General features: G+C 33.5%; 1 protein-coding gene across 2 annotated transcripts; it reads right to left on the bottom strand.

Moving 5' to 3' along the window:
- Positions 1-11,439: 11,439 nt before the first annotated feature.
- On the bottom strand, positions 11,440-17,464 carry LOC133852223 (F-box protein SKIP17-like). 2 transcript variants are annotated; one of them, XM_062288923.1, is made up of 13 exons: positions 16,949-17,464; positions 16,302-16,477; positions 15,476-15,670; positions 15,283-15,393; positions 14,554-14,639; positions 14,349-14,470; positions 13,190-13,254; positions 13,002-13,074; positions 12,856-12,918; positions 12,693-12,757; positions 12,537-12,611; positions 12,168-12,438; positions 11,440-11,918 (listed from the first exon to the last, which is right to left on the bottom strand). In XM_062288923.1, the coding sequence occupies exons 1-12, from the start codon at positions 17,279-17,281 to the stop codon at positions 12,222-12,224; spliced, it is 1,581 nt and encodes a 526-aa protein (XP_062144907.1). In that variant the 5' UTR covers positions 17,282-17,464; the 3' UTR covers positions 11,440-11,918; positions 12,168-12,221. The 2 variants fall into 2 exon arrangements, with proteins under 2 accessions (XP_062144907.1, XP_062144908.1); XM_062288924.1 differs by having other exon boundaries at positions 11,440-11,891.
- Between the last annotated feature and the right edge of the window lie 3,930 nt (positions 17,465-21,394).

Here is a 21,394-nt window from a genome sequence, read left to right as displayed (position 1 = left end):
AAAGGAACTTAAAATTGCTTGCCATCTGGCAAATATTTGTTTAGAAGCAATATTTTTAACATCTTTTTGTAAAACATCTTTTGCACTTTTACAATCAACACGAACAAGAAATTCTTGATTTAAAAGATCATCTTGAAATTTATGAATGCATAATACAATAGCTAAAATTTCTTTTTTAATAGTACTATAATTTTGTTGTGCAGTATTCCATATACCAGAATGATAACGGACTAATTGTTCTTTTGAATTAGAAGTTCTTTGCTTAAGGATACCTCCATATCCTATTTCTGAGGCATCAGTTTCAACAATTTTGAAAGTATTAGGAGAAGGAAGGCCTAGACAAGGAAGGACTTTGACATGTTTTTTAACCTGCTTAACAACTTCTGTGTGTTGATTAGACCAAGGAGGAGGATCTTTTTGTAATCGTTGATAAAGGGGTTTACAAATGATTCTAAGATTTTCATAATAATCAGAAATATAATTTAAACTTCCTAGAAATCTTTGTAACTGATTTTTGTATTTTATTTCATCAGGAAATTTATCTGCAAATTGTAATGACCTATTTATGGGGGTAATAGTATTTTGAACAATATTATGACCAAGAAAACGAATATTATTCTGAAATAAACTAATTTTAGTAGGTGAAACTACTAATCCATTGTTCTTTATGATTTGGACAAAAGTATGTAAATGTTTCCAATGTTGTTCTATTGATTTGGAGAAAATTAAGACATCATCAATGTATACAATGGAAAAATTGGAAAAATGAGTGAAAATATCATTCATAATATTTTGAAATTCACTAGGAGCATTTTTTAATCCAAAAGGCATGACATTCCATTCATAATGTCCAAAAGGAACTGTAAAAGTAGTTTTATATCTATCATTTTCATCTATTTGAATTTGCCAAAATCCACTCTTCATATCAAATTTTGAAAATATAGTAGCATCATATAATCGTGAAAGTAAATCTTTTTTATTGGGAATTGGATATCTTATCCATTTTAAAGCTTCATTTAAAGGTTTATAATTTATAACTAATCTAGGGGCTCTTCTTTCTAATTCGGCATTTTTCTGGACATAAAAGGCTGAACAACTCCAAGGAGATTTACTTTTCCTTATTAGACCTTTTTGTAATAAGTCTTGGATTTCTTTTTTGTAATATTCTAATAATTCTTGATTCATTTGGATAGGTCTGGCCTTTGTTGGTATTGTTTTCTCATTAAAGTCTGATTCATAAGGTAATTGAACAACATGATTCTTTCTATGCCAAAAAGCATTTGGAATGTTAGAACAAATATCTGATTCTATTTTTTCTTGAAAATTTTTAATTTTTTGTTTCAATAAAGGATCCTTTAATTGTTCTTCTATTCTTTTGTGTTTTAAATCTTGTCTTAAGAACATTATTTGTTTTTCTTTTCTGCTTCTTATTTGTTTAGAAATAATATTAATATCTTGAAATATGGAAATATCTTTTAGTATATTAATATCTTTAGTCATTGGTGGTAAAATAAATTTAAATAGAATTTTCTTTCCCATAATTTCAGTACTAATTCCTTCTTCTATTTTTATAAAAGGATCAAGTAAAGCTAAAAAAGGATTTCCTAATATTATTCTAGAAGTAATATCTTTTACTAAAATAAACGTAGTCTTAAAGCATATTCCATCATTACATATATGAGCATTAGGTATTTTATATTCTATATTTAATCTTGTTCCACTAGCTTGATGTAATTTTTCAGTTGTTTTTTCATAATATTTTGTAGGTATAATTCCTTCTTGAATACAATTCATATCTGCACCTGAATCTAATAATGCTATGGTTGTAATTTGAAATTCAGCATTAATAATTAAAGTAACTTCAACATACCATTTTTGAAAAATTATTCTATCTATAAGATTAATGAATAATTCTTTATCTATCGAATCATGTTTGGTATTATCATAATTTTTGATTTTATCATCCTGTATAATCTTTTTTGTATGCTGTTCTTCTTATTGTAATGTTATAATTTCTTATACTAATTGTTCATTAGAGATCTTGAAATTATATTTTAATTCTTTTATCTCTTGTTTTATGTTATTTATTTCAAATTTTAAATCTGGACCTGTAGTAGGATGTTTCTCTTGTTTAAATCTTTTAGAGACATCAATAAGATTATAATTTATGTCATTAGCAATAATTTTTTCTTTTTGAACGATTTCAGATAAGTATTTTATTTTTGTTTCTGGATCTTCAATTTGATTTATTAATTCCAATATTATTCTTTCTTCTTTTGTTATAGTATTTATATCTTCTCTACACACATTCTTATTATTATAGAAACATAATCTTATTTCACTATTAAAATATTCATCATTTTGAGATATAATATTGTTATTATTAATTTGTAATAATTCTTCAGATTCAAATAATATATCTAAGAGTTGGGATTTAGCTTTAAGTTTTTTAATTTTATTTTTTATTTTGAGATTATTATAATGACTAATTTGACCAAATTTGTAATATAAAGTTTTAGAATTTTTTGTTTTGTAAGGTTTGTATGATCTTATCTTCTTTTTATGAAACTTATACTTAATGGATGATACTATTAAAGGAGAAAAACTATTTTGATTTTTAGCATATTTCTTATCATAAATTATACACAAATTTAATTCTATATGTTTTAATGCATTAATAATTTTTTCTTTAACCTTATAGGCAAAATAATTTGTAAATTTTTCTTTCCAAAAGAGGACTCTATTATTCATTCTGATTAATAATTCTGAAAGAAAGACATCCTTATACCACTTAAAATCTGTTGAAGTAAGGTAATTTAAATGTTTTAAACTATCATAAATATTTTCTTTATATATTAAAACATCTTTTACAGATTGATTTGAAACAATATTTGATATTTGATGATCTGATTTATTAGCAAATTTATAAGTATTTGCTATTATTATTATTTCATGTAAGATATCTGAAATTTCATAATCTGATAAATCATTTATATTCCAATTATATAAAGCATTAGCTATATAAGCAGTTCTTGTTCTTAATTTAGCTTTTGTTCCTAATTCTTCAAATTGTATATCAGGAGGTTTAAGATACCAATTATGAATTATAGAATACCAATTATGAATTATAGAAGTATGTGTTTCATATTATTTGAATCTGAAGAATTATTACAAATTAATAATAACAATATTATATCTCAAAATGATGAATATTTTAATAGTGAAATAAGAAGCAGAAAAGAAAAACAAATAATGTTCTTAAGACAAGATTTAAAACACAAAAGAATAGAAGAACAATTAAAGATCCTTTATTGAAACAAAAAATTAAAAATTTTCAAGAAAAATAGAATCAGATATTTGTGCTAACATTACAAATGCTTTTTGGCATAGAAAGAATCATGTTGTTCAATTACCTTATGAATCAGACTTTAATGAGAAAACAATACCAACAAAGGCCAGACCTATCCAAATGAATCAAGAATTATTAGAATATTGCAAAAAAGAAATCCAAGACTTATTACAAAAAGGTCTAATAAGGAAAAGTAAATCTCCTTGGAGTTGTTCAGCCTTTTATGCCCAGAAAAATGCCGAATTAGAAAGATGAGTCCCTAGATTAGTTATAAATTATAAACCTTTAAATGAAGCTTTAAAATGGATAAGATATCCAATTCCCAATAAAAAAGATTTACTTTCAAGATTATATGATGCTACTATATTTTCAAAATTTGATATGAAGAGTGGATTTTGGCAAATTCAAATAGATGAAAATGATAGATATAAAACTGCTTTTACAGTTCCTTTTGGACATTATGAATGGAATGTCATGCCTTTTGGATTAAAAAATGCTCCTAGTGAATTTCAAAATATTATGAATGATATTTTCACTCCTTTTCCAATTTTTCCATTGTATACATTGATGATGTCTTAATTTTCTCCAAATCAATAGAACAACACTGGAAACATTTACATACTTTTGTCCAAATCATAAAGAACAATGGATTAGTAGTTTCACCTACTAAAATTAGTTTATTTCAGAATAATATTTGTTTTCTTGGTCATAATATTGTTCAAAATACTATTACCCCCATAAATAGGTCATTACAATTTGCAGATAAATTTCCTGATGAAATAAAAGACAAAAATCAGTTACAAAGATTTCTAGGAAGCTTAAATTATATTTCTGATTATTATGAAAATCTTAGAATCATTTGTAAACCCCTTTATCAACGATTACAAAAAGATCCTCCTCCTTGGTCTAATCAACACACAGAAGTTGTTAAGCAGGCTAAAAAACATGTCAAAGTCCTTCCTTGTCTAGGTCTTCCTTCTCCTAATACTTTCAAAATTGTTGAAACTGATGCCTCAGAAATAGGATATGAAGGTATCCTTAAGCAAAGAACTTCTAATTCAAAAGAACAATTAGTCTGTTATCATTCTGGTATATGGAATACTGCACAACAAAATTATAGTACTATTAAAAAAGAAATTTTAGCTATTGTATTATGCATTCATAAATTTCAATATGATCTTTTAAATCAAGAATTTATTGTTCGTGTTGATTGTAAAAGTGCAAAAGATGTTAAAAATATTGCTTCTAAACAAATATTTGCCAGATGGCAAGTAATTTTAAGTTCCTTTGATTTCAAAATTGAATATATAAAAGGAGAATCAAATAGTATTCCTGATTTCTTAACCCGTGAATTTTTACAGGGAAAATGAATAAGCCAGATAGATCAAAAATACAAAATCCAGGAGATTATGCCATGAATAAGGAATCTTCGACTAATCCTTCCTTTACCTCTCCTTCTATGAATAAGATCCCTTCTCAGAACAGGTTTGCTGTTCTAGGAAATTTTCCTCCCTTACCTACTAAATTAACCACCTTTGCTCAAGCTGCATCCTCCTCCTCAAAAAATCAGCCAAAAAGAACATTCTTCAGAAAGCATGAATTCTAGTCCAATTTCCCAACCTTCACAAATTTTGCATAAGTATAAATCATACCAGCCAAAATTATTTCCTATTGAACCTGAATACCAACATATGAAAAATGCTAGGGAATTAGTCACAAAAGTCTTCCCACCAGGATGGGATTTTCTGCCAGAAGACCAAAATAAAAATAAAAAATTTTATGAATTCATACTTGTTGACTCTGGATCAGTCCTTCTGTCACATACCCCTTGCAAATATGATCCAGAACATAAAATGATTGCTTTCTCCAAATGCACAATTAAAAATGTTCTTTCTCCTACTCAGTGAAGTCATAACCCTTGGCAGGGAAAAAGATTTACTCAACCCTTTGTTCCTCAAACTTATAATTATTTTGATTATCAAAAAGCTTGGTATAATACCTTTTTCTTTCAGAATAATCGTTATCAACATTCTTGGTTTTTTACCTTTGATAAAATTCATGAAATCAAAAATTTGCCTTTATGGTTTGATGAATGGTGGCAGCTTTTTGGAGCTGAAACTAGTATTCTACCTTCTCCCCTTTGCAACAAATTATTAGAATATTCAAAGAATTTTCCTTCACCTGCTCCAATTAATCTCTTCCCTCCAGAATTATATTTCTTTCTTCATTTTAATATCCCTTGGATCTTGTCATGGGATTACAACTTTGTCTCTCCCAATGAAAATATTTACAATCCCCAGTATCCTGATAATAACATTAAATATATTGTTCGTACCATCTCTATCAAGTGGTGGGACAAGTACGATTATGATAATATTATAACAAAAATCATAGGATTATCTAAGAATCAATCTACAGATCAGAATCAGTTTCTCCTAAAGAAAAGTATCAATCAGGCAAAATTAGCATCCTCCAGTTCCAAGCAAGAATTCAGAAAACATTTGTTAGAAACATTATCTCAATTATCAGATGATGAAGATGAAGATGAACCAGTATTAGCAGGATATTCTCAAGATCCTTATGCAGACTATGCAGATTTAGAATTATGATAACTTTATCAGAATCATTGATGAAGAAGCATTATGAGCTGTATTATTCAATAATGACATGAAGACTTTTTGGTATCAAGACTTTTGAATCATTGTATCAAGCCGACGCAAAAGACAAATGATGCTCAGAAGACTCAGAATTATTGCTGCATTACTGTTCAGAAGTCATGCGGAGCATTGAATTATTACAGAGCATTGAATTATTACCTATTCAAGAATTATTGGTGCTTCACTGTTTAGAAGGCACGTGATACATCGAATTATGGTTGCTATCCAGAATTACGTCAAATTATTGCTGCCAACAACCCAGAATTATTGCTGCGGAATATTGAATTATTACCTACCTTACTGTTCAAAAGATATGTAGAATATTTTCTACTGTTTGTATTTGTAATTTTCCTTTTCTTTTCGCCTATAAGAGGCTTGTAAGTTATGTTTAGAGGGCAGAGGTTTTTGAGAGGTTTACAAACTTTCAGAAAGAAGCCATCAGCCTTTTTGCCTTTCTATCTTTTAGCCTTTGAATCCTTTTGTATCAGTATTATCAGTACTATTCCCTTCCCCTTCCTTGTATCTTATCTTGCCTCGCATCAAGGCTTTGTATCAGTCTCCTCTTGAATCAATAATATCAAGTATGTTCATTACTCTGTCTTTCTCTACACTATATGATTCTCCTTTGTATTATGTTTTTGAATTATTTTGCTAAATTATTTTAAATCATTATCTTTCATCACTTCCATCATCTTCTTCCATTACTTTCATAATACTCATTATCTTCATTATTATACTGTCTTTCTCTTAATACTATCACCTGGGTGAGTTTATAGTATCAGAGCCAAGGGTGAGTAGAGAGAGGGTTCAGAGTTTGAGATAATATTCCGAGTCGTAGGTAGTCAGTCCGAACTGCTAGCTTTGGTTTAGCGTAAGGCCGTTGGTTTAGCCCGTTTGCCAGGAGAGCGTTGAGGGTGGTCCAGGCAGTAGTCCAGTTAGTAGTTTGAAGCTGATTATTGAAAACTTAGAGTATTAAAACAAATGATGGATTCGTTCTTTAGGAGCTCTTCCTCTAGGTCTCATAGGCCTTCTTTATCTGATAGTAATAATGAGAACGTCATAAATAATGAAGAGAATAGGGTTATGAGAGATTTTGAAATTATGATGAAAATTAGAGATGAGTTAAATAGAAATTATGAAATAAACAAAGATAAATTACGAAAAGATTTCATGTCTCCTGAATATGATGATAAGAGAAAATGGTTTTTTAATACATTTTCACAAATAGAACAGAATAATATAAGAACTATATGGTATAATCATATGAAGGAATTAAAAACAGATATATATTTCTTTCCTTGGTTTGAGTATAATTATGAAAAGATTAGTATTAGAAAAGATAATACTACAGATAATGATAATAAAAATAATGTTATACAACAAAATAATAATGATAAAGAAATTAGTCCTTTACCTAATGAAATTATTCATAAAGAATATACTCCTAATGAATCATTAAGCCTTATTCATAAAGAATCACAATTAGTTACTCGATCTACCTCTTAAATTAATTACTTCTTCTTTTAAAAAAGTTAGTCCTAGTAATGATAATAATATCATATTACAAAATGATGTTACAAATACGTGTATAAAAGCTTTTGATGACAAAACAAATAAAATTGAAAATCAGATAAATTCATTAAAAATTAAAAATCAAGAAAAAGAAACTGAAAGACTTTTATTATATGAAACTCCTCCAAATTTACGATTTTCTTTTAAAATAAATGATACAAAATTATTAGAAGAAATTTCTAAAATAAAAAATCATGTGTCTACAAAAAATTATAAAATTTTGGAAAATTCACAAAAAGAATCTGAAACAGAAGTAGATACAGAATTAGTCATTGATAAGTTACAATCTAAAAACCTAGATCTAAATAGAATGATTTTAGAAAACAGAAATGATAGTGGAATAATACCTAGGAATAATTATAAGAAAAAATATGTAACACATACTTCTATAATTCATAATTGGTATTCTATAATTCATAATTGGTATCTTAAACCTCCTGATATACAATTTGAAGAATTAGGAATAAAAGCTAAATTAAGAACAAGAACTGCTTATATAGCTAATGCTTTATATAATTGGAATATAAATGATTTATCAGATTATGAAATTTCAGATATCTTACATGAAATAATAATAATAGCAAATACTTATAAATGTGCTAATAAATCAGATTATCAAATATCAAATATTGTTTCAAATCAATCTGTAAAAGATGTTTTAATATATAAAGAAAATATTTATGATAGTTTAAAACATTTAAATTACCTTACTTCAACAGATTTTAAGTGGTATAAGGATGTCTTTCTTTCAGAATGAATAATAGAGTCCTCTTTTGGAAAGAAAAATTTACAAATTATTTTGCCCATAAGGTTAAAGAAAAAATTATTAATGCATTAAAACATATAGAATTAAATTTGTGTATAATTTATGATAAGAAATATGCTAAAAATCAAAATAGTTTTTCTCCTTTAATAGTATCATCCATTAAGTATAAGTTTTATAAAAAGAAGATAAGATCGTACAAACCTTACAAAACAAAAAATTCTAAAACTTTATATTACAAATTTGATCAAATTAGTCATTATAATAATTTCAAAATAAAAAATAATGACATAAGACAAAATCTTTTTTTTTTTTTTTGATAATGATTATTCCTATAATTGGTTAACAGTACAGGTAAATATTATAAAATGATTATGAAAGAAAAATGTAATATCTAGAATTAGCATTATTCTTTTACCCGTGATTTCCCATTAGACATTTTTTTCACTTTTCATCGAGATGGCGCATGTTTTGATCTTAATTAAATTAAATTAATGACGTTATTCTACTTTAGCTCTCGAAAGCTTTGGGAAGAAAGAAGATTTAAAATGGAAAGGATCCGATTCATAATCAAGATTTAAAATTTATGGATCAAACCGTGTGCATAATATCATATTTTTCAAAGGAAAAAATATAAAATTAGTGCATGTGGTTTACCTACTTTACAATTAACTTTCGATGGTATCAAAATGAATTCAATGAGCCCTAGGATATGCCAAACAAACAAATCACTCATTGTAGTCAAATTCCATTAAAAACTTAACGAATTTCGTTAATATGCTACGTTAATGCTAATAAAATGATGACATGTGTCCCTTTATTTATATATATAATAAAATAATGACATGTGTCCTTTTATTTATATATATATATATATAACAAAAAAAAATTAAAGAACTAGAAAACTAAAAGAATTATTCTATTAAAAAAATAAATGAAAGGGGGCCGGACGTGGCTGGGTGGCCGACACCCCAACACATGGAGGTAGTAGCGCCAAGGTCAGCTCAATATATTTTGGGGCCTTAAGCGAAAAGTTTAAGTGAAGCCTTTTATTTAAAAATAAATATTAATTAATTTAAAATTATACTTTTATTTAAAATTCATTCTTCTCGCTTTTTGGGATTTAAAATTATTTATTAAATTTTTATATTCGAGTTTTTTTAAAATTTCTTTTTTAATTTTTTATATAGAAACATTTCATTTTTAATTGATAATATGGCTAATCCATTTAATCTTTCTTGTGACATTGTTGATCTAAGGTAGGATTTTATTTATTTTAATTTTGAAAAACTTCTCTTTACAAAAGCAACTGTAACAGGTATTGTCAATAAAATTCTATAAGCAATATTTGCATTAAGAAAATAATCAAATCTTATTATATAATTTTTTTTTTTTTTACCTCAAGTCTTTTTATATAATTTAATGTATCAATTGAATCACTTTCTTCTATTTGTAAATGTTCTATTAAAACTTTTAGTTTTGAAAATAAAAATTTTTGGAATGATTTTAAGGAATTGAATAGTAAGTTATTGAAAAATAATGAAAATGGAGAAGAAGAGAGAAATTCAAATTCGAATAAGACTTAAATAAGAAAATTGAGATAAAAAAAAATAAAAATGGAAACTTACAAAGAGTAAGTTTTTTGATAGGAGGACCTTATAAAGAGTAAGATTTGAAATGGAAACTTAGAGTCCTTCCATCTTCTTAGCTTCTTCTTCTTTTCTTTTTCTTTTTTTTTTTTTTTTTTTTTTTTTTTCATTGTATTTTGTCTTTGAACATTGAACTTAACTTAAGGCCTTCAATTTTGGTAATTAAGGCCGAGACTTTCCATATCTTCTAAACATTTATTTTATTTTATTTTTTCATTTTGTTTTGTCTTTGAACTTGGACTTAATTTATAACCTTCATGACTTTTGAAACTTTCCATATCTTCTTAGCATTTATTTATTTTTCATTCTATTTTGTTTTTGAACGTTGGACTTAACTTAAAGCCTTCATGACTTTTGAGACTTTCCAGACTTTTCATATCTTCTTAGCATTTATTTATTTCATTCTATTTTGTTTTGAACGTTGGACTTAACTTAGGGCCTTCAATTTTGATAATTAATGTCTTCAGGACTTTTGAGACTTCCCATATCATCTTAGCATTTTTTATTTTTTAAATTCTATTTTGTTTTTTAACGTTGGACTTAAGGCTTTCATGACTTTTGAGATTTTCCATATTTTCTTAGCATTTTTTTTTTTTTCCATTCTATTTTGTTTTTGAACGTTGAACTTAATTTAAGGCTTATGACTTTTGAAACTTTCCATATCTTCTTAACATTTATTTATTTATTTATTTTTTTCATTCTATTTTGTCTTTGATAATTAGACTTAACTTAAGGCCTTCAATTTTAGTAAGGCATTCATGACTTTTAAAACTTTTCATATCTTCTCAACATTTTTTTTTTTTTTAATTTTAATGCATTTCTTAAATTTATTTTTATCATAATTTGAAGCCATACTAAAATGTATTGATAGTAATTAAAGCCTTTTATTTATAGAAATAATTTTTTTTTTTTTAATTGGGAGCCTTATTAAATAGGCGGCCACCTAAGGCTTTAGTCAACCCTGGGTAGCACACCAACCCCCACTCACCCCAGAAGTGGCGCGTCACCACTCCCATGAGTCGGCGGTGGCTCTAGGGTGGCAAGCGCCGCCCCCGGCCACCCAAGCCACCATTGAGGGTGGCTTAAACTAGGGTGGCTCAGCCACCTCTTGGGGTGGCTGGCCAGCCCAACAAAAAGCATTTCGCAGAAACCATTCCATTTCAAAAGTAACAAAAAGCATTTCGCAGAAACCATTCCATTTCAAAGTAACAAAAAGCATCTCTTACTTTAAACCATAGGTTTGTCGATCAGCTTTTATTGATTTTCTACAAAAGCCTACAATCAGACAACACTTTCCATTACAGCATATGAACTTATTAATGTATTATTTATCAATATCTACTGGCAGGGATGCGAAAATAATTGCAGAACGCCGCAAGGTAATCCACGCGCGGCTGATAAAATTGGTATTAGCATATGACTCTTATATTTAAACTTTAGAGGAAGAAATAAAAGTAGGAAGCAATCTAATGAATATACAACAGATTCAACCTTGCATTAATAGTTACAATTACGATAGATGGATATTTGAAAAAAAAAAAAAAATCATGGAAGGCTGTCTTGATACCAATTGAAATAGAGACAGCTGAAAGCATAGACACATCACCCTCATGACCAACAGCAACAAGCATGGTTGACAACCAAAGAAAATTTCAGGGGAAAAAATAAAATTAAAAGAAAAAGGGGGGTGGTGAAAGGCCCTCCGGGTGGCATTCTAGTCATGGTAAATTGGAGGAAAAAAGTACCCGGAAACGGACACAATAAACCAACCTGGCTATTTTTGCAAATTCGAATATCCCCAGCCATGAACCTGTTATAAAGTCAAGGATGAGATGGCCCACACGGTCCATGTATTAATTTGTCAACGTCACCTCAGCTTAAGCTCCATAAAAGCCTCCTCTCTAGTAATTGAAGTAAATAATAGCACCCTGTTAGAGAAAGCAGAAGCTCATATAAGTAGCTCAGAGTCTGAGGCAACAAAAAAAAAAAAGAAAAAAAAAAGCAGCTCATAAAGTATTTGACATTTTGCAACGCCATATAAGACAGCTGCAATTTAATTATCAAACTGTATCATATTTAAACTGAACACAAATCCCAACCTCCCAATTGACCAGATTCCACGATTTCCATATGAGAGAGAGAGAGAGAGAGAGAGAGAGAGAGAGAGAGAGCAGTACCCAATCCCTTGAGTGGCCACAAATTTCTATCCTTGCCATAAATGGTTATTTGTCCTACAGCATCAGAAAGTCCACCTCATCTGAGCTTTCCTCATAAATTACGTAACTGGCATCACGCCCGTCCTCATTACCACTACCTTGATCACTGTTGTAACTGCTCTCAGATGAACTCATAAACATTGAACCATCTGATGTATGACTGCTAAGCTGCGATGGCAGAAAGACTTCAATATCTTGCATGCTGTCAATCATTTGATCAATATCAACGTAGCTGCAACACAACCCAGAATGCCAGTTAACAGTGTCGTGCATGCTTCCAAAACGAAAACAACATTTCATTAACCATAATAAATGAAGATTAAAACCAACCTTCCTTCAGTTGGAAACTCGGCCAGCAAACACATATCAGGTCTTTCAGCCAATACCTGCTTTATGGGAATGACACTGCACAATATGAACCATCATTAGCTTACAAAGAAGGTAATATAGTTATGGCATAGACAATCCAGAAGGGAGAAGCATTACTTAGACTTGTAGCATCTGTTATACCAGTCACCCTCTGAGGCTAAACCTTCCTTATTGGATATGTCCTATTTGAGGCAGTAATCAGAATTAGAAGAGAAACTAAACATAAAGCCCTAACGTCAAAATTAAATAGCAAGGTTATCATAAATTGCCATTCACCCACAAGATGTCTAAGGCACTTAAAATCCCCTGCAAGAACTGCTGTCAAAAACCGCGCAACCTCTACCTGCACAGAACAAATTTATGTTTGAGAGAGAGAGAGAGAGAGAGAGAGAGAGAAAGAGGGGGGAGAGGGAGAGATCACAGTGCCTCTTTGAGATGCATGCAGTCCCGTAAAATCAAGACCTCAAGTGGATTCCCACCCACGCTGCTTCCAAGGTTCCTAAGGATTAAAAATTTGGTTTATCTAATAAGATAGTGTATGTAACAGGGATGCTTTAATAACAGGAAATATAGAATGATTCTCAAAAGGTCTTATCCATAGAAGATACACAGACCTTAAAAAGCCTCCATTGATTGAGTATGACGTCGAAAAATCAACATATCTTAGCTTTCGAAATCCCTGCACAAGCATCCAGAAAGATTGGACTATCACAGTTCAACTCAAAGTAGTTCGCCGTAACTAATTTAGAACCAAGTTGTTCTATTCATATTAGGGGCCAAAGAAATTACCAAGAAAATCACCAATTAAACACCATGCAGTGAACGTTGAGCATGATACATCTAACCAATAGATGAAGAATGTAGAAGTTCATTTCAAAGCAATGGATGTGTCTCAAACCCTTACCTTCTGTATGTAGTTACATCAATTTTTATATATATATAGGCTAACAAGTGGCCAATGTTAAATGAGGAATATTCAAATAACAATTCACATCTTCCCACATACCAAATAACACTAGAATTCTAAAATGATCACATATATAAGATTCACCTTACACATTTTCCAATATGAATACAGATCAATTATCTAAATTGTAAATTTTATACTTGGTCTTCATCACTCCTTGTATTCTGAGATTTATATGTTTCTCAATATGGAGCAAATCCATTACCTAGATTGTAAATTTATACTTCCCATCTAATAAGAAAAAACGTGCCACTACTATGTTTTTTTGGTGCTCTCATATAAGAAGTTCCAAAATAGGAGAAATATATAATAAACAAAAATTGACAGGAGGGTGAATACAAGAAATTGTGGTCCAACTATATACGCAAGACTACTTTAGCTAGAAAGTCAACTTGAAAAGGAACAGTACATGAGTACAAGAGATAAGATTCCTGATCCATGAACTATCAAGTGAATTCCACAAAGTATGCTCAGACATGAAGGAATATCTAATTTTCTAGTCAGAATCTCAACAGAACTGTCTCTGTTACGGATATCAGACATCCTACAAGACTACACATTTCATTAAGCATGCCCCTAAGACTCAAGAATAAAATTCGAAAAAGAATTCCTTCAACTACATAGAGTCAGTTTACATGACCTTTCTAGTTATAATACTCATTTATTTTGCATTAACTTGCTATTGTTGCAATATGACACCATACAGTGCCATTAACAAGATTAAGGGCCTTATCACATGAAAACAAAATCTCACAAACCAAATACATGCTGCAGATCTTTAATTCCCATGTTGCCAAGAAACATACCTTAACAAGTATGCGAACTTTATGATCCTGGAGCTTAAACCCTCTAAGTGCCAATGAAGTTAGATGAGGACAATTGTTTACCAGATCAATGCAGGTTGGTGATTTCAAACTGTCATCCCTGCCTGATGTTCAGAAAACACATGGTAAGCAGATTTTTTTTTTAGTAGCATCATAACAGTACATCTTTATGAAGGAGATACTACACCTGTTTTTGAAGACTCAAAGAACAGTCGCTCTATTAAGTGACAGTTTGCACTCACTGACATCAATGTTTGCCTCAATTCAACATGACTAGTCAATTCAAAAGGAAATCATTAAAAGTGTAAAAATAGGTAAGAAAATGGATATAGGCTTTATAAAGAACATGAGATTGTGCTCATTACAAAACTTGGTTTTTTCATGAGTAATTCACAAATATCATTGAAAGCATAAGGCGCCCATAGGTACATAAGAAGTATACAAAAGGAAACACTTAACTAGAAGTAGCAAAAAGAACTAGGAAAGCATTTATTAAATGAAGTTAATATACAATGTATTCTTTAATTTAAAATCAATAAATTGAAGTACTCAAATTCAGAATGAACATTATCAAAAGCAAGCCTGTAAAACAGATCAAGAGTAGCCTCTAATAGAACAAAATTCAGATGACATTAGACAAAAATGCATATATTCAGCATCCAAAGCAACCAAGTCGTTTACAAACAAAAGGCTAACTGCTTACACACATGCATCTTCATACACTGTAACAACATACATTCTATCGTGCAGTAGCCATGAGCTGATGCTCAAATATCATCTTATAGTGTTCTAAATCAACAAGAATGCAGAGAAGAAAAAGTCGTCTCAGAGACATCTATGAGCCAGCGAAATTCAGATCAAGTGTTTAAACCACCAAGAACCAACAGAAAGCATGAATCAGCTCAAAATCACTTACAGGCTAACAATTTCCAGATCAAGGAGAGATGGACAAGCCGACAATGCCCCACAAAGTGATGTGTTATCCATTCTTTCAATATTGTAAAGGTGCAATCTTCTCAAAAGAGACCTTACAACATGAAAATGAAAATATTAAGAAAAAAAAACACCTGTAAATACCAAATTTTCAAGTGCAAGGATTCAAAAGGTACCCTGGAGCAGCATTGTCACCAACTAAAGGGCTCAAGCAGGATCTAGTAAGAATCAATGACTCCTTCCCTTGTCTTGATCTCTTATCATTCCAGGAAAAGTTAGATACATCCACAGAATTTCTGATGGTATAAACCAACGGCTGACAAGATCCAGGTGAAACCGTTGGGCCTGGAACTATACCAAGCTTAAGAGACCTGGATAATCCAAAAGAGGCATAGAAAAAAAAACACAAAATTTTTACAAAAGAAAAAAGAGAGACTAACATATCTCATTGCATGATTAAAGCATACAGGAAGACAAACAGCTAATTGCTCAAAAAAATTGGGTAGTCAACCGGTACACATGAAACTTTCTATAACACTTTATGGTCATCTGCAATGATTACCTTAGAAGCTAAGTACAGCAACGGAGTTTCACAAGATCATCAAATGCCTTAGATCACAAGATGTTTCAATTCTGGTTTTCTCATTTTCTGTTGGAGGATGAGGGGACTGGAATGGAGATTACCACTTGTGGACACCACTGCCAATAAGATGGATTAACCTAAATGGTTTGCCCTCTATGTAGTTAAACTTTCTAGTTCAGTTCAGTCAGTTTTCAGTATCTGTGAGATAAACCCCAACATCGCTTAAGTAAACATTTTACCAGGACTTTAAGCAACAGTACAAAATATGAGTAACTAATAAGTTAATCAGAAAAAATAAATAAATTGCAATTAAAAACCCACGGAAATAGGAAGCATATATTATGACACCAACATTCACATAGGAGTAAGAAAAAACAATGGAGCATATGAAGGATTTTTTTTTGCCAAAAATTTCTAACCGAAGGGCCTTTCCAGCTCGGTGGATCATTGTGGAAACAACTGCATTGTTAACTTTCGGGACAACAGTTGTCAAGTCAATGTTAGCATAGCATGAAGGATCCCTGGCACATTTGTTGAACAGAGAACATGTGGCCGCTGCATAGCATAGGCTTTGCGTATCGAGCATAGAAAAGACCTACATCACCACATAATACTTTCCACATACTTAAATCATCACAACAACGCACCAAATAATTATCATCGCGTAAATGAAGCGTGCAAAACATACAATTCTTGATTTTTCAATGAGTGTAACTAGAGACCTTGCTTCAAAATTGATATTCGATGCTAAATAAGTAACTACTCTAGCATCTGTAAGGTGTAGATTTAGAGAATAGTTTTGGCATGGAACATATCAAACAATTCTAACACTCGACAGCCGCCAAATCAAACTAAAGATCGATCAAGATCATCATCATCACCAATTCCATCAAGAATCTACATTCTAACCATCTATCTACACAAACACATTGATCTTTATAATTTCTCAACCACACATTATTTCAATATCAATCTTACAAAAGCACATTTCGCAGAACCTATAAAAATTGCACATGATCACACCAAGCAAAACTGAGCATTGCGAAATTGAGGCAGGATCACATACTTTGATGGTGAGGTCGGGAGGGAGGGCCCAAGCGAGGTAGTTGTGCTTGGAAGCGCGCTTGCGGGAGGAGCGGTTGGCGGCGCCGAGGAGGGCGGAGCCCAAGCGGAGGGCGCGGTCGATGAGCAGGGTCTGATCCGCATCGCCGGAGGCCCGGGACTCGAGGAGGCGATCGAAGGAGAGGTCGATGGAAGAGGGCGAGTCGGAGAGGGCTAGGAAGGCTTCTAGAAGGTGATCCGTGTGGTCCATTTGGCTGAGTGGTGGCTGGAGCCTGGGGGATTGGGAGGGGCAGGGACGCTTGGCCATGGAGGTTGGGCTGTAAAGGAGGGCATCCATAGCTGGTGGAGGATATCAGAGACAGACAGAGAGTGGTGAAGTGCCACGTGGCCGTGTACGTGGGTGGGATATTGGGTTGGGGGGGAGATCGGGTGGCGTGATGGTCGATGAACTTGTGTTATTGGTGGATCAGATCAGAGCTTTCTTCCTGTAGATCTTTTATTGGGAAATTGGAGGTTGGAATATGACGCCACCTGATTTCTCTCTCTCCTTTTTCTTTTTTATTCTCTCCGAGTCATACTAATTTGTTTTTTTCTTAAAATAGTTTTAATTTTTAAAGAGGAGAATAAAAAATATCGGTTAAAAAAAAAAAAAAAAAAAAACTCTATTGCACTCAAGTAATAATGTGGATAGTATAATTAGTATTTGTTTCACCGCTCTGATTTAGGAGTATTTTTTCATATTTTCCCTTGTGTCAAAATGCAATAATAACATATTTAATTTAATGGCTTTCCGATACTTTATTCTCTCTAGGTCCCTTCCCATTAAAAAAAAAAAAAAGGAAGAAAAAAACCTCTTAAAACTCTTCTAGATCTACGATATGAAGCACCTCTTCCTTCCTCCACACCTATCTCACGCGAATAATCCTTCCCTATTAGAGCATTTGTAGTGAAGTTGTCAAACAAATAAAATCACCAAAATCAGTTGATCTTTCACAAAAACACAAACACAGCAAGCTCTCTACTGCTACAGTAAATTAGCCGATTGTCAGTTCGCCTCGTCTATTCAGCAGAGTCGATTTCACTCGCCTCTTATTATTTTTTCGTTTTTTATTCCATTTTCGCGAGTTCGACGAACCAACTGCCTTCGTCTCTTTCTTGTCGTCGAGGGTCCGATGGATCTTGGCTTGGGTCTAACAAAGGAGAACCCGGAGAACGGGTTGGGTCCGGAGATAGGCGCAACAGCAGGGCCGGGTGTTACAAGTACTGCGATCCAAGGCTAGGGATTGGGGTTCCGGTGGATCTAGAAGCAAAGGATGTCTTCTTCAGCCAATCTTTCATTTTCTCGGGTCGGCGAAGGTAGAGAAGAAGTCGGCCGTCGAGGAAGAGCCAGCCGTCGAGATCTTGCCGGTCGTTATCAAGAAGCCGGCATTAAGGGTTGGGTCTAGAGAAGGAAAACGGGTTGGGTCCCGTGGAGGTTGAAAAGTGGTTATTTTAATTGTAATAAAAAAATAATATTTATTTAAAGTAGATAATATTTAGAGAGTTTGGTATTTAGAACTTTTGAAAACTAGGTAGCTAAAATAACAAAAGTGATAGTTTTCGTCAAAATTTGCTGAAATTTTGACGACTTTACTACAAATGCTCTTAAAACTCATCTCAGATAAGGAGATTTAAAGTGCCCACACGTCACATATGTTATATATTATATATTATTATAAAAAAATTTATTAAACTAAAATTTTTGGTAATTGAAAATCCAGATAATTACTCACATGAAAGGTTCTTTGGTATTTCATCAAAAGTTATCTCACTTGATGGAAAGAAATAACTATTGGTTATGGATAAGGGTCTTGGCCTATCTATGAATAAGCATGTAATTCTTCATCAGTCACAACTTTAAACGTGAGATAGATATTTATGCCAAAAACATTATCCAACACTCTTCATTTAGACATATTGTGAGGGTTCTTAGATTCTATAAATTCACAGATATTCGATCTTGGTTCTTCAATTCGAGCACTTAAGCAACAATGGCAAGAGGTTAGTGCCTTTTCTTTTATGTTCATATGTTAATCTCTTCCCAAAATTCTTACATCCCCAACCTCTTTTCGTATTTCTCTTTCCTTTTTCTTACTTATTTCGAAGGCTTCTTATTTGCCATTTAGAAATCAGATCTACCGCATTTCCTCCACCCACCCAAGCTACGCACCCCTCCATCACCATCTTCAACCATCCCCTCTATCTCCTGACAATCGCCGTTCCAGCGCATGGATTACATGCGCCAATGCCCTTTTTGGTTCCTTATAGTAAATATAAAACTTCTCTATCTCCCTTTTTGTTACAAAGGAATTTCCAAATCCATATATAGACCTTTGTGGTGATGGAGGGGTGTGTAGCTCATTTTAGTCAAATCATTCATCTTAACCCTCCTATGTGAGACTTGTTAATACAATTTTCAGCATGGCTGTGACAACTCACTCCTCCTCCACGGTCTTTGTGTTTGCTGCAAAAGAAACACGGTGAAGAGAATATGACGGGGATTGGCCGGAGTTCCTCCCTTCGATGCCTAAGTTAGTATGCAAGTGTTTATTGAGTATATGTGTAGATAATTGTAGTCTTGGTTTCATACTTGAGGTCATATTTATAAGTCGGGTGTTAATTACCTTCTTACCCCTAGGGTTTTGTCTCTTTCTCCCTTCCTTCCTTAGAAATGCCGTCGAGTATGCCTTCCTCGGAGTCGATCACCCCAAGCCGGTTACCAAGGACGAGGGAAGTTCCGCCAATCGGAGACGCTCCGCCAAATATGGGATACGTTCTCAGGCTACGCTCCCTGTACTCGTTGGCGAACAAAACCTTGCTCTGCCACAACTACGATATTCCGGTGTTCGTGAGGCTTCATTTTCTCGGACCAGATGGAACTGTCTTTCCGGAGCCTGGGCTCGGGGATATATGCCTTAACAAGCGGATGCTCATGGCGGGCTTCCTTTTCCCCCTCCAGCTCATCATCCGGGAGCTGCTCACTTTCCTTCAACTATCTCCATTCCAAGTGCTACCCAATGGATGGAGGTTGTTCCTGGGCTCGTATATGACCTAGCCAACGATCCATCCTTGGCACATGATGCCCATTCCCGAATTCGTCACCCTCTTCTACAGTCTTCTTTTCAAGGACTCCAGGACCGGGACAATGTCTTTCGCTTCCCGGGCAAAGCTGAGGCTTGTTTGGATAGATCCAAATGGCCACTATTCAAACAACAAACACTAGGACCAGGAGTTCTTCTTTGTTTCGGGGAGAGTGGAATCTCCCACCAGTAAAGTTCTTCCCCAGGAGCAAAGGGTACCCCGGCAATGGGGCACATTGAAGAAGGAGTGGAACAAACTTCCCAAGCTGACTCGGGACCAGAAGAAGCGGGTCAAGGCGGCCCTCAAGTTCGTCAAAGCCAAGTCGAACATCGAGAGGGACTTTGACTTAATTGTTACCATTTCCTCCCTCCGAGGACTGTTTGGGTATCAAATCCCCTCCCAAGCTAACTCGGGACCAGAAGAAGCGGGTCAAGGTGGCCCTCAAGTTTGCTAAAGCCAAGTTGAACGCAAAAAGGTACTTCGACATAATTGTTACCGTTACCTCCTTCCGGGGAATGTTTGGGTATCAAATCCTAGAGAGGAAAGTCTTGATGAAGCGATGGTAGTCAAAGAGCAAGACCCCGGTTACCAGGTCCAAAAAGAAGAAGGACAAACCTACCGGGGTGTCGCGGCCATCAGCTCCCGGAGCGGTTCTAGCAAAGAAGCCCTCGAAGAAGAAGGTCCAGGAGGATAGGAGGATGCCGACCTTGGACGAGCTTTTTCCTATGTCTCCAACTTCTCAGGCTGCAAACCGAACCTCTTCCGGATCTCGTGAAGCTACTCCTCTGCCCTGCCAAAGTCTCATGTCGCTCCCGAGGAATCCCGGGTGGAAGACTCCGTTGAGCCCGGCAAACATGTTCCTAGGGGCCAAGATGATATTGGGGTGGAGCGTGTGGGGGATGAAGTGCATGCAAGAGACCCAGCTGGTGCGCTCATCCTGCTTCTAGATGGTGCACTTGCATCCACTCATGGTCCGGTCTTAGGGGTTAGAGGTGATGACGAACCGAAAGGCAATGTGACTATCCTCTCCTGGAATGAAGAGGAGATGCAGGAGGAAATCCCAGCACTTGTTTGGAAGAGTAAGGTGAATAAACGGAAAGAAAAAGTGGGCAAATCTCCAAAGAGCCCCTAGCTGGATACTCGATCGCAGGAACTTGGGAGCATCATTTCCGGGATGAGGGGGTCCTTTCCACGGCGGAGCTTCCCTAGGTGGGAGAATCCTGGGGTTTCAGCCCATCCTACTGCCCCGGGGGTGGACTTGAAGCGGTTTCGGCCAACTGTGTGGCTCTGGGGGGTGATGGGGATACGTTGATCAACATCGTGGTCATGG

The sequence above is a fragment of the Alnus glutinosa genome, chromosome 12, assembly GCF_958979055.1.
Source record: "Alnus glutinosa chromosome 12, dhAlnGlut1.1, whole genome shotgun sequence".
Classification (NCBI taxonomy): Eukaryota; Viridiplantae; Streptophyta; class Magnoliopsida; order Fagales; family Betulaceae; genus Alnus; species Alnus glutinosa.
This window is presented reverse-complemented; position numbering and strand designations above follow the sequence as displayed.

Bases quoted from the DNA above. Each gene is read 5' to 3' on its own strand.
- LOC133852223 (XM_062288923.1), bottom strand. From the start codon at position 17,281: ATGGATGCCCTCCTTTACAGCCCAACCTCCATGGCCAAGCGTCCCTGC. The intron at 16,478-16,948 runs GTATGTGATCCT...GTGGTGATGTAG, and splicing joins CTCCCGACCTCACCATCAAA to GTCTTTTCTATGCTCGATAC. The intron at 13,255-14,348 runs GTATGTTTCTTG...ATGCTTGTGCAG, and splicing joins AAGTTCGCATACTTGTTAAG to GGATTTCGAAAGCTAAGATA.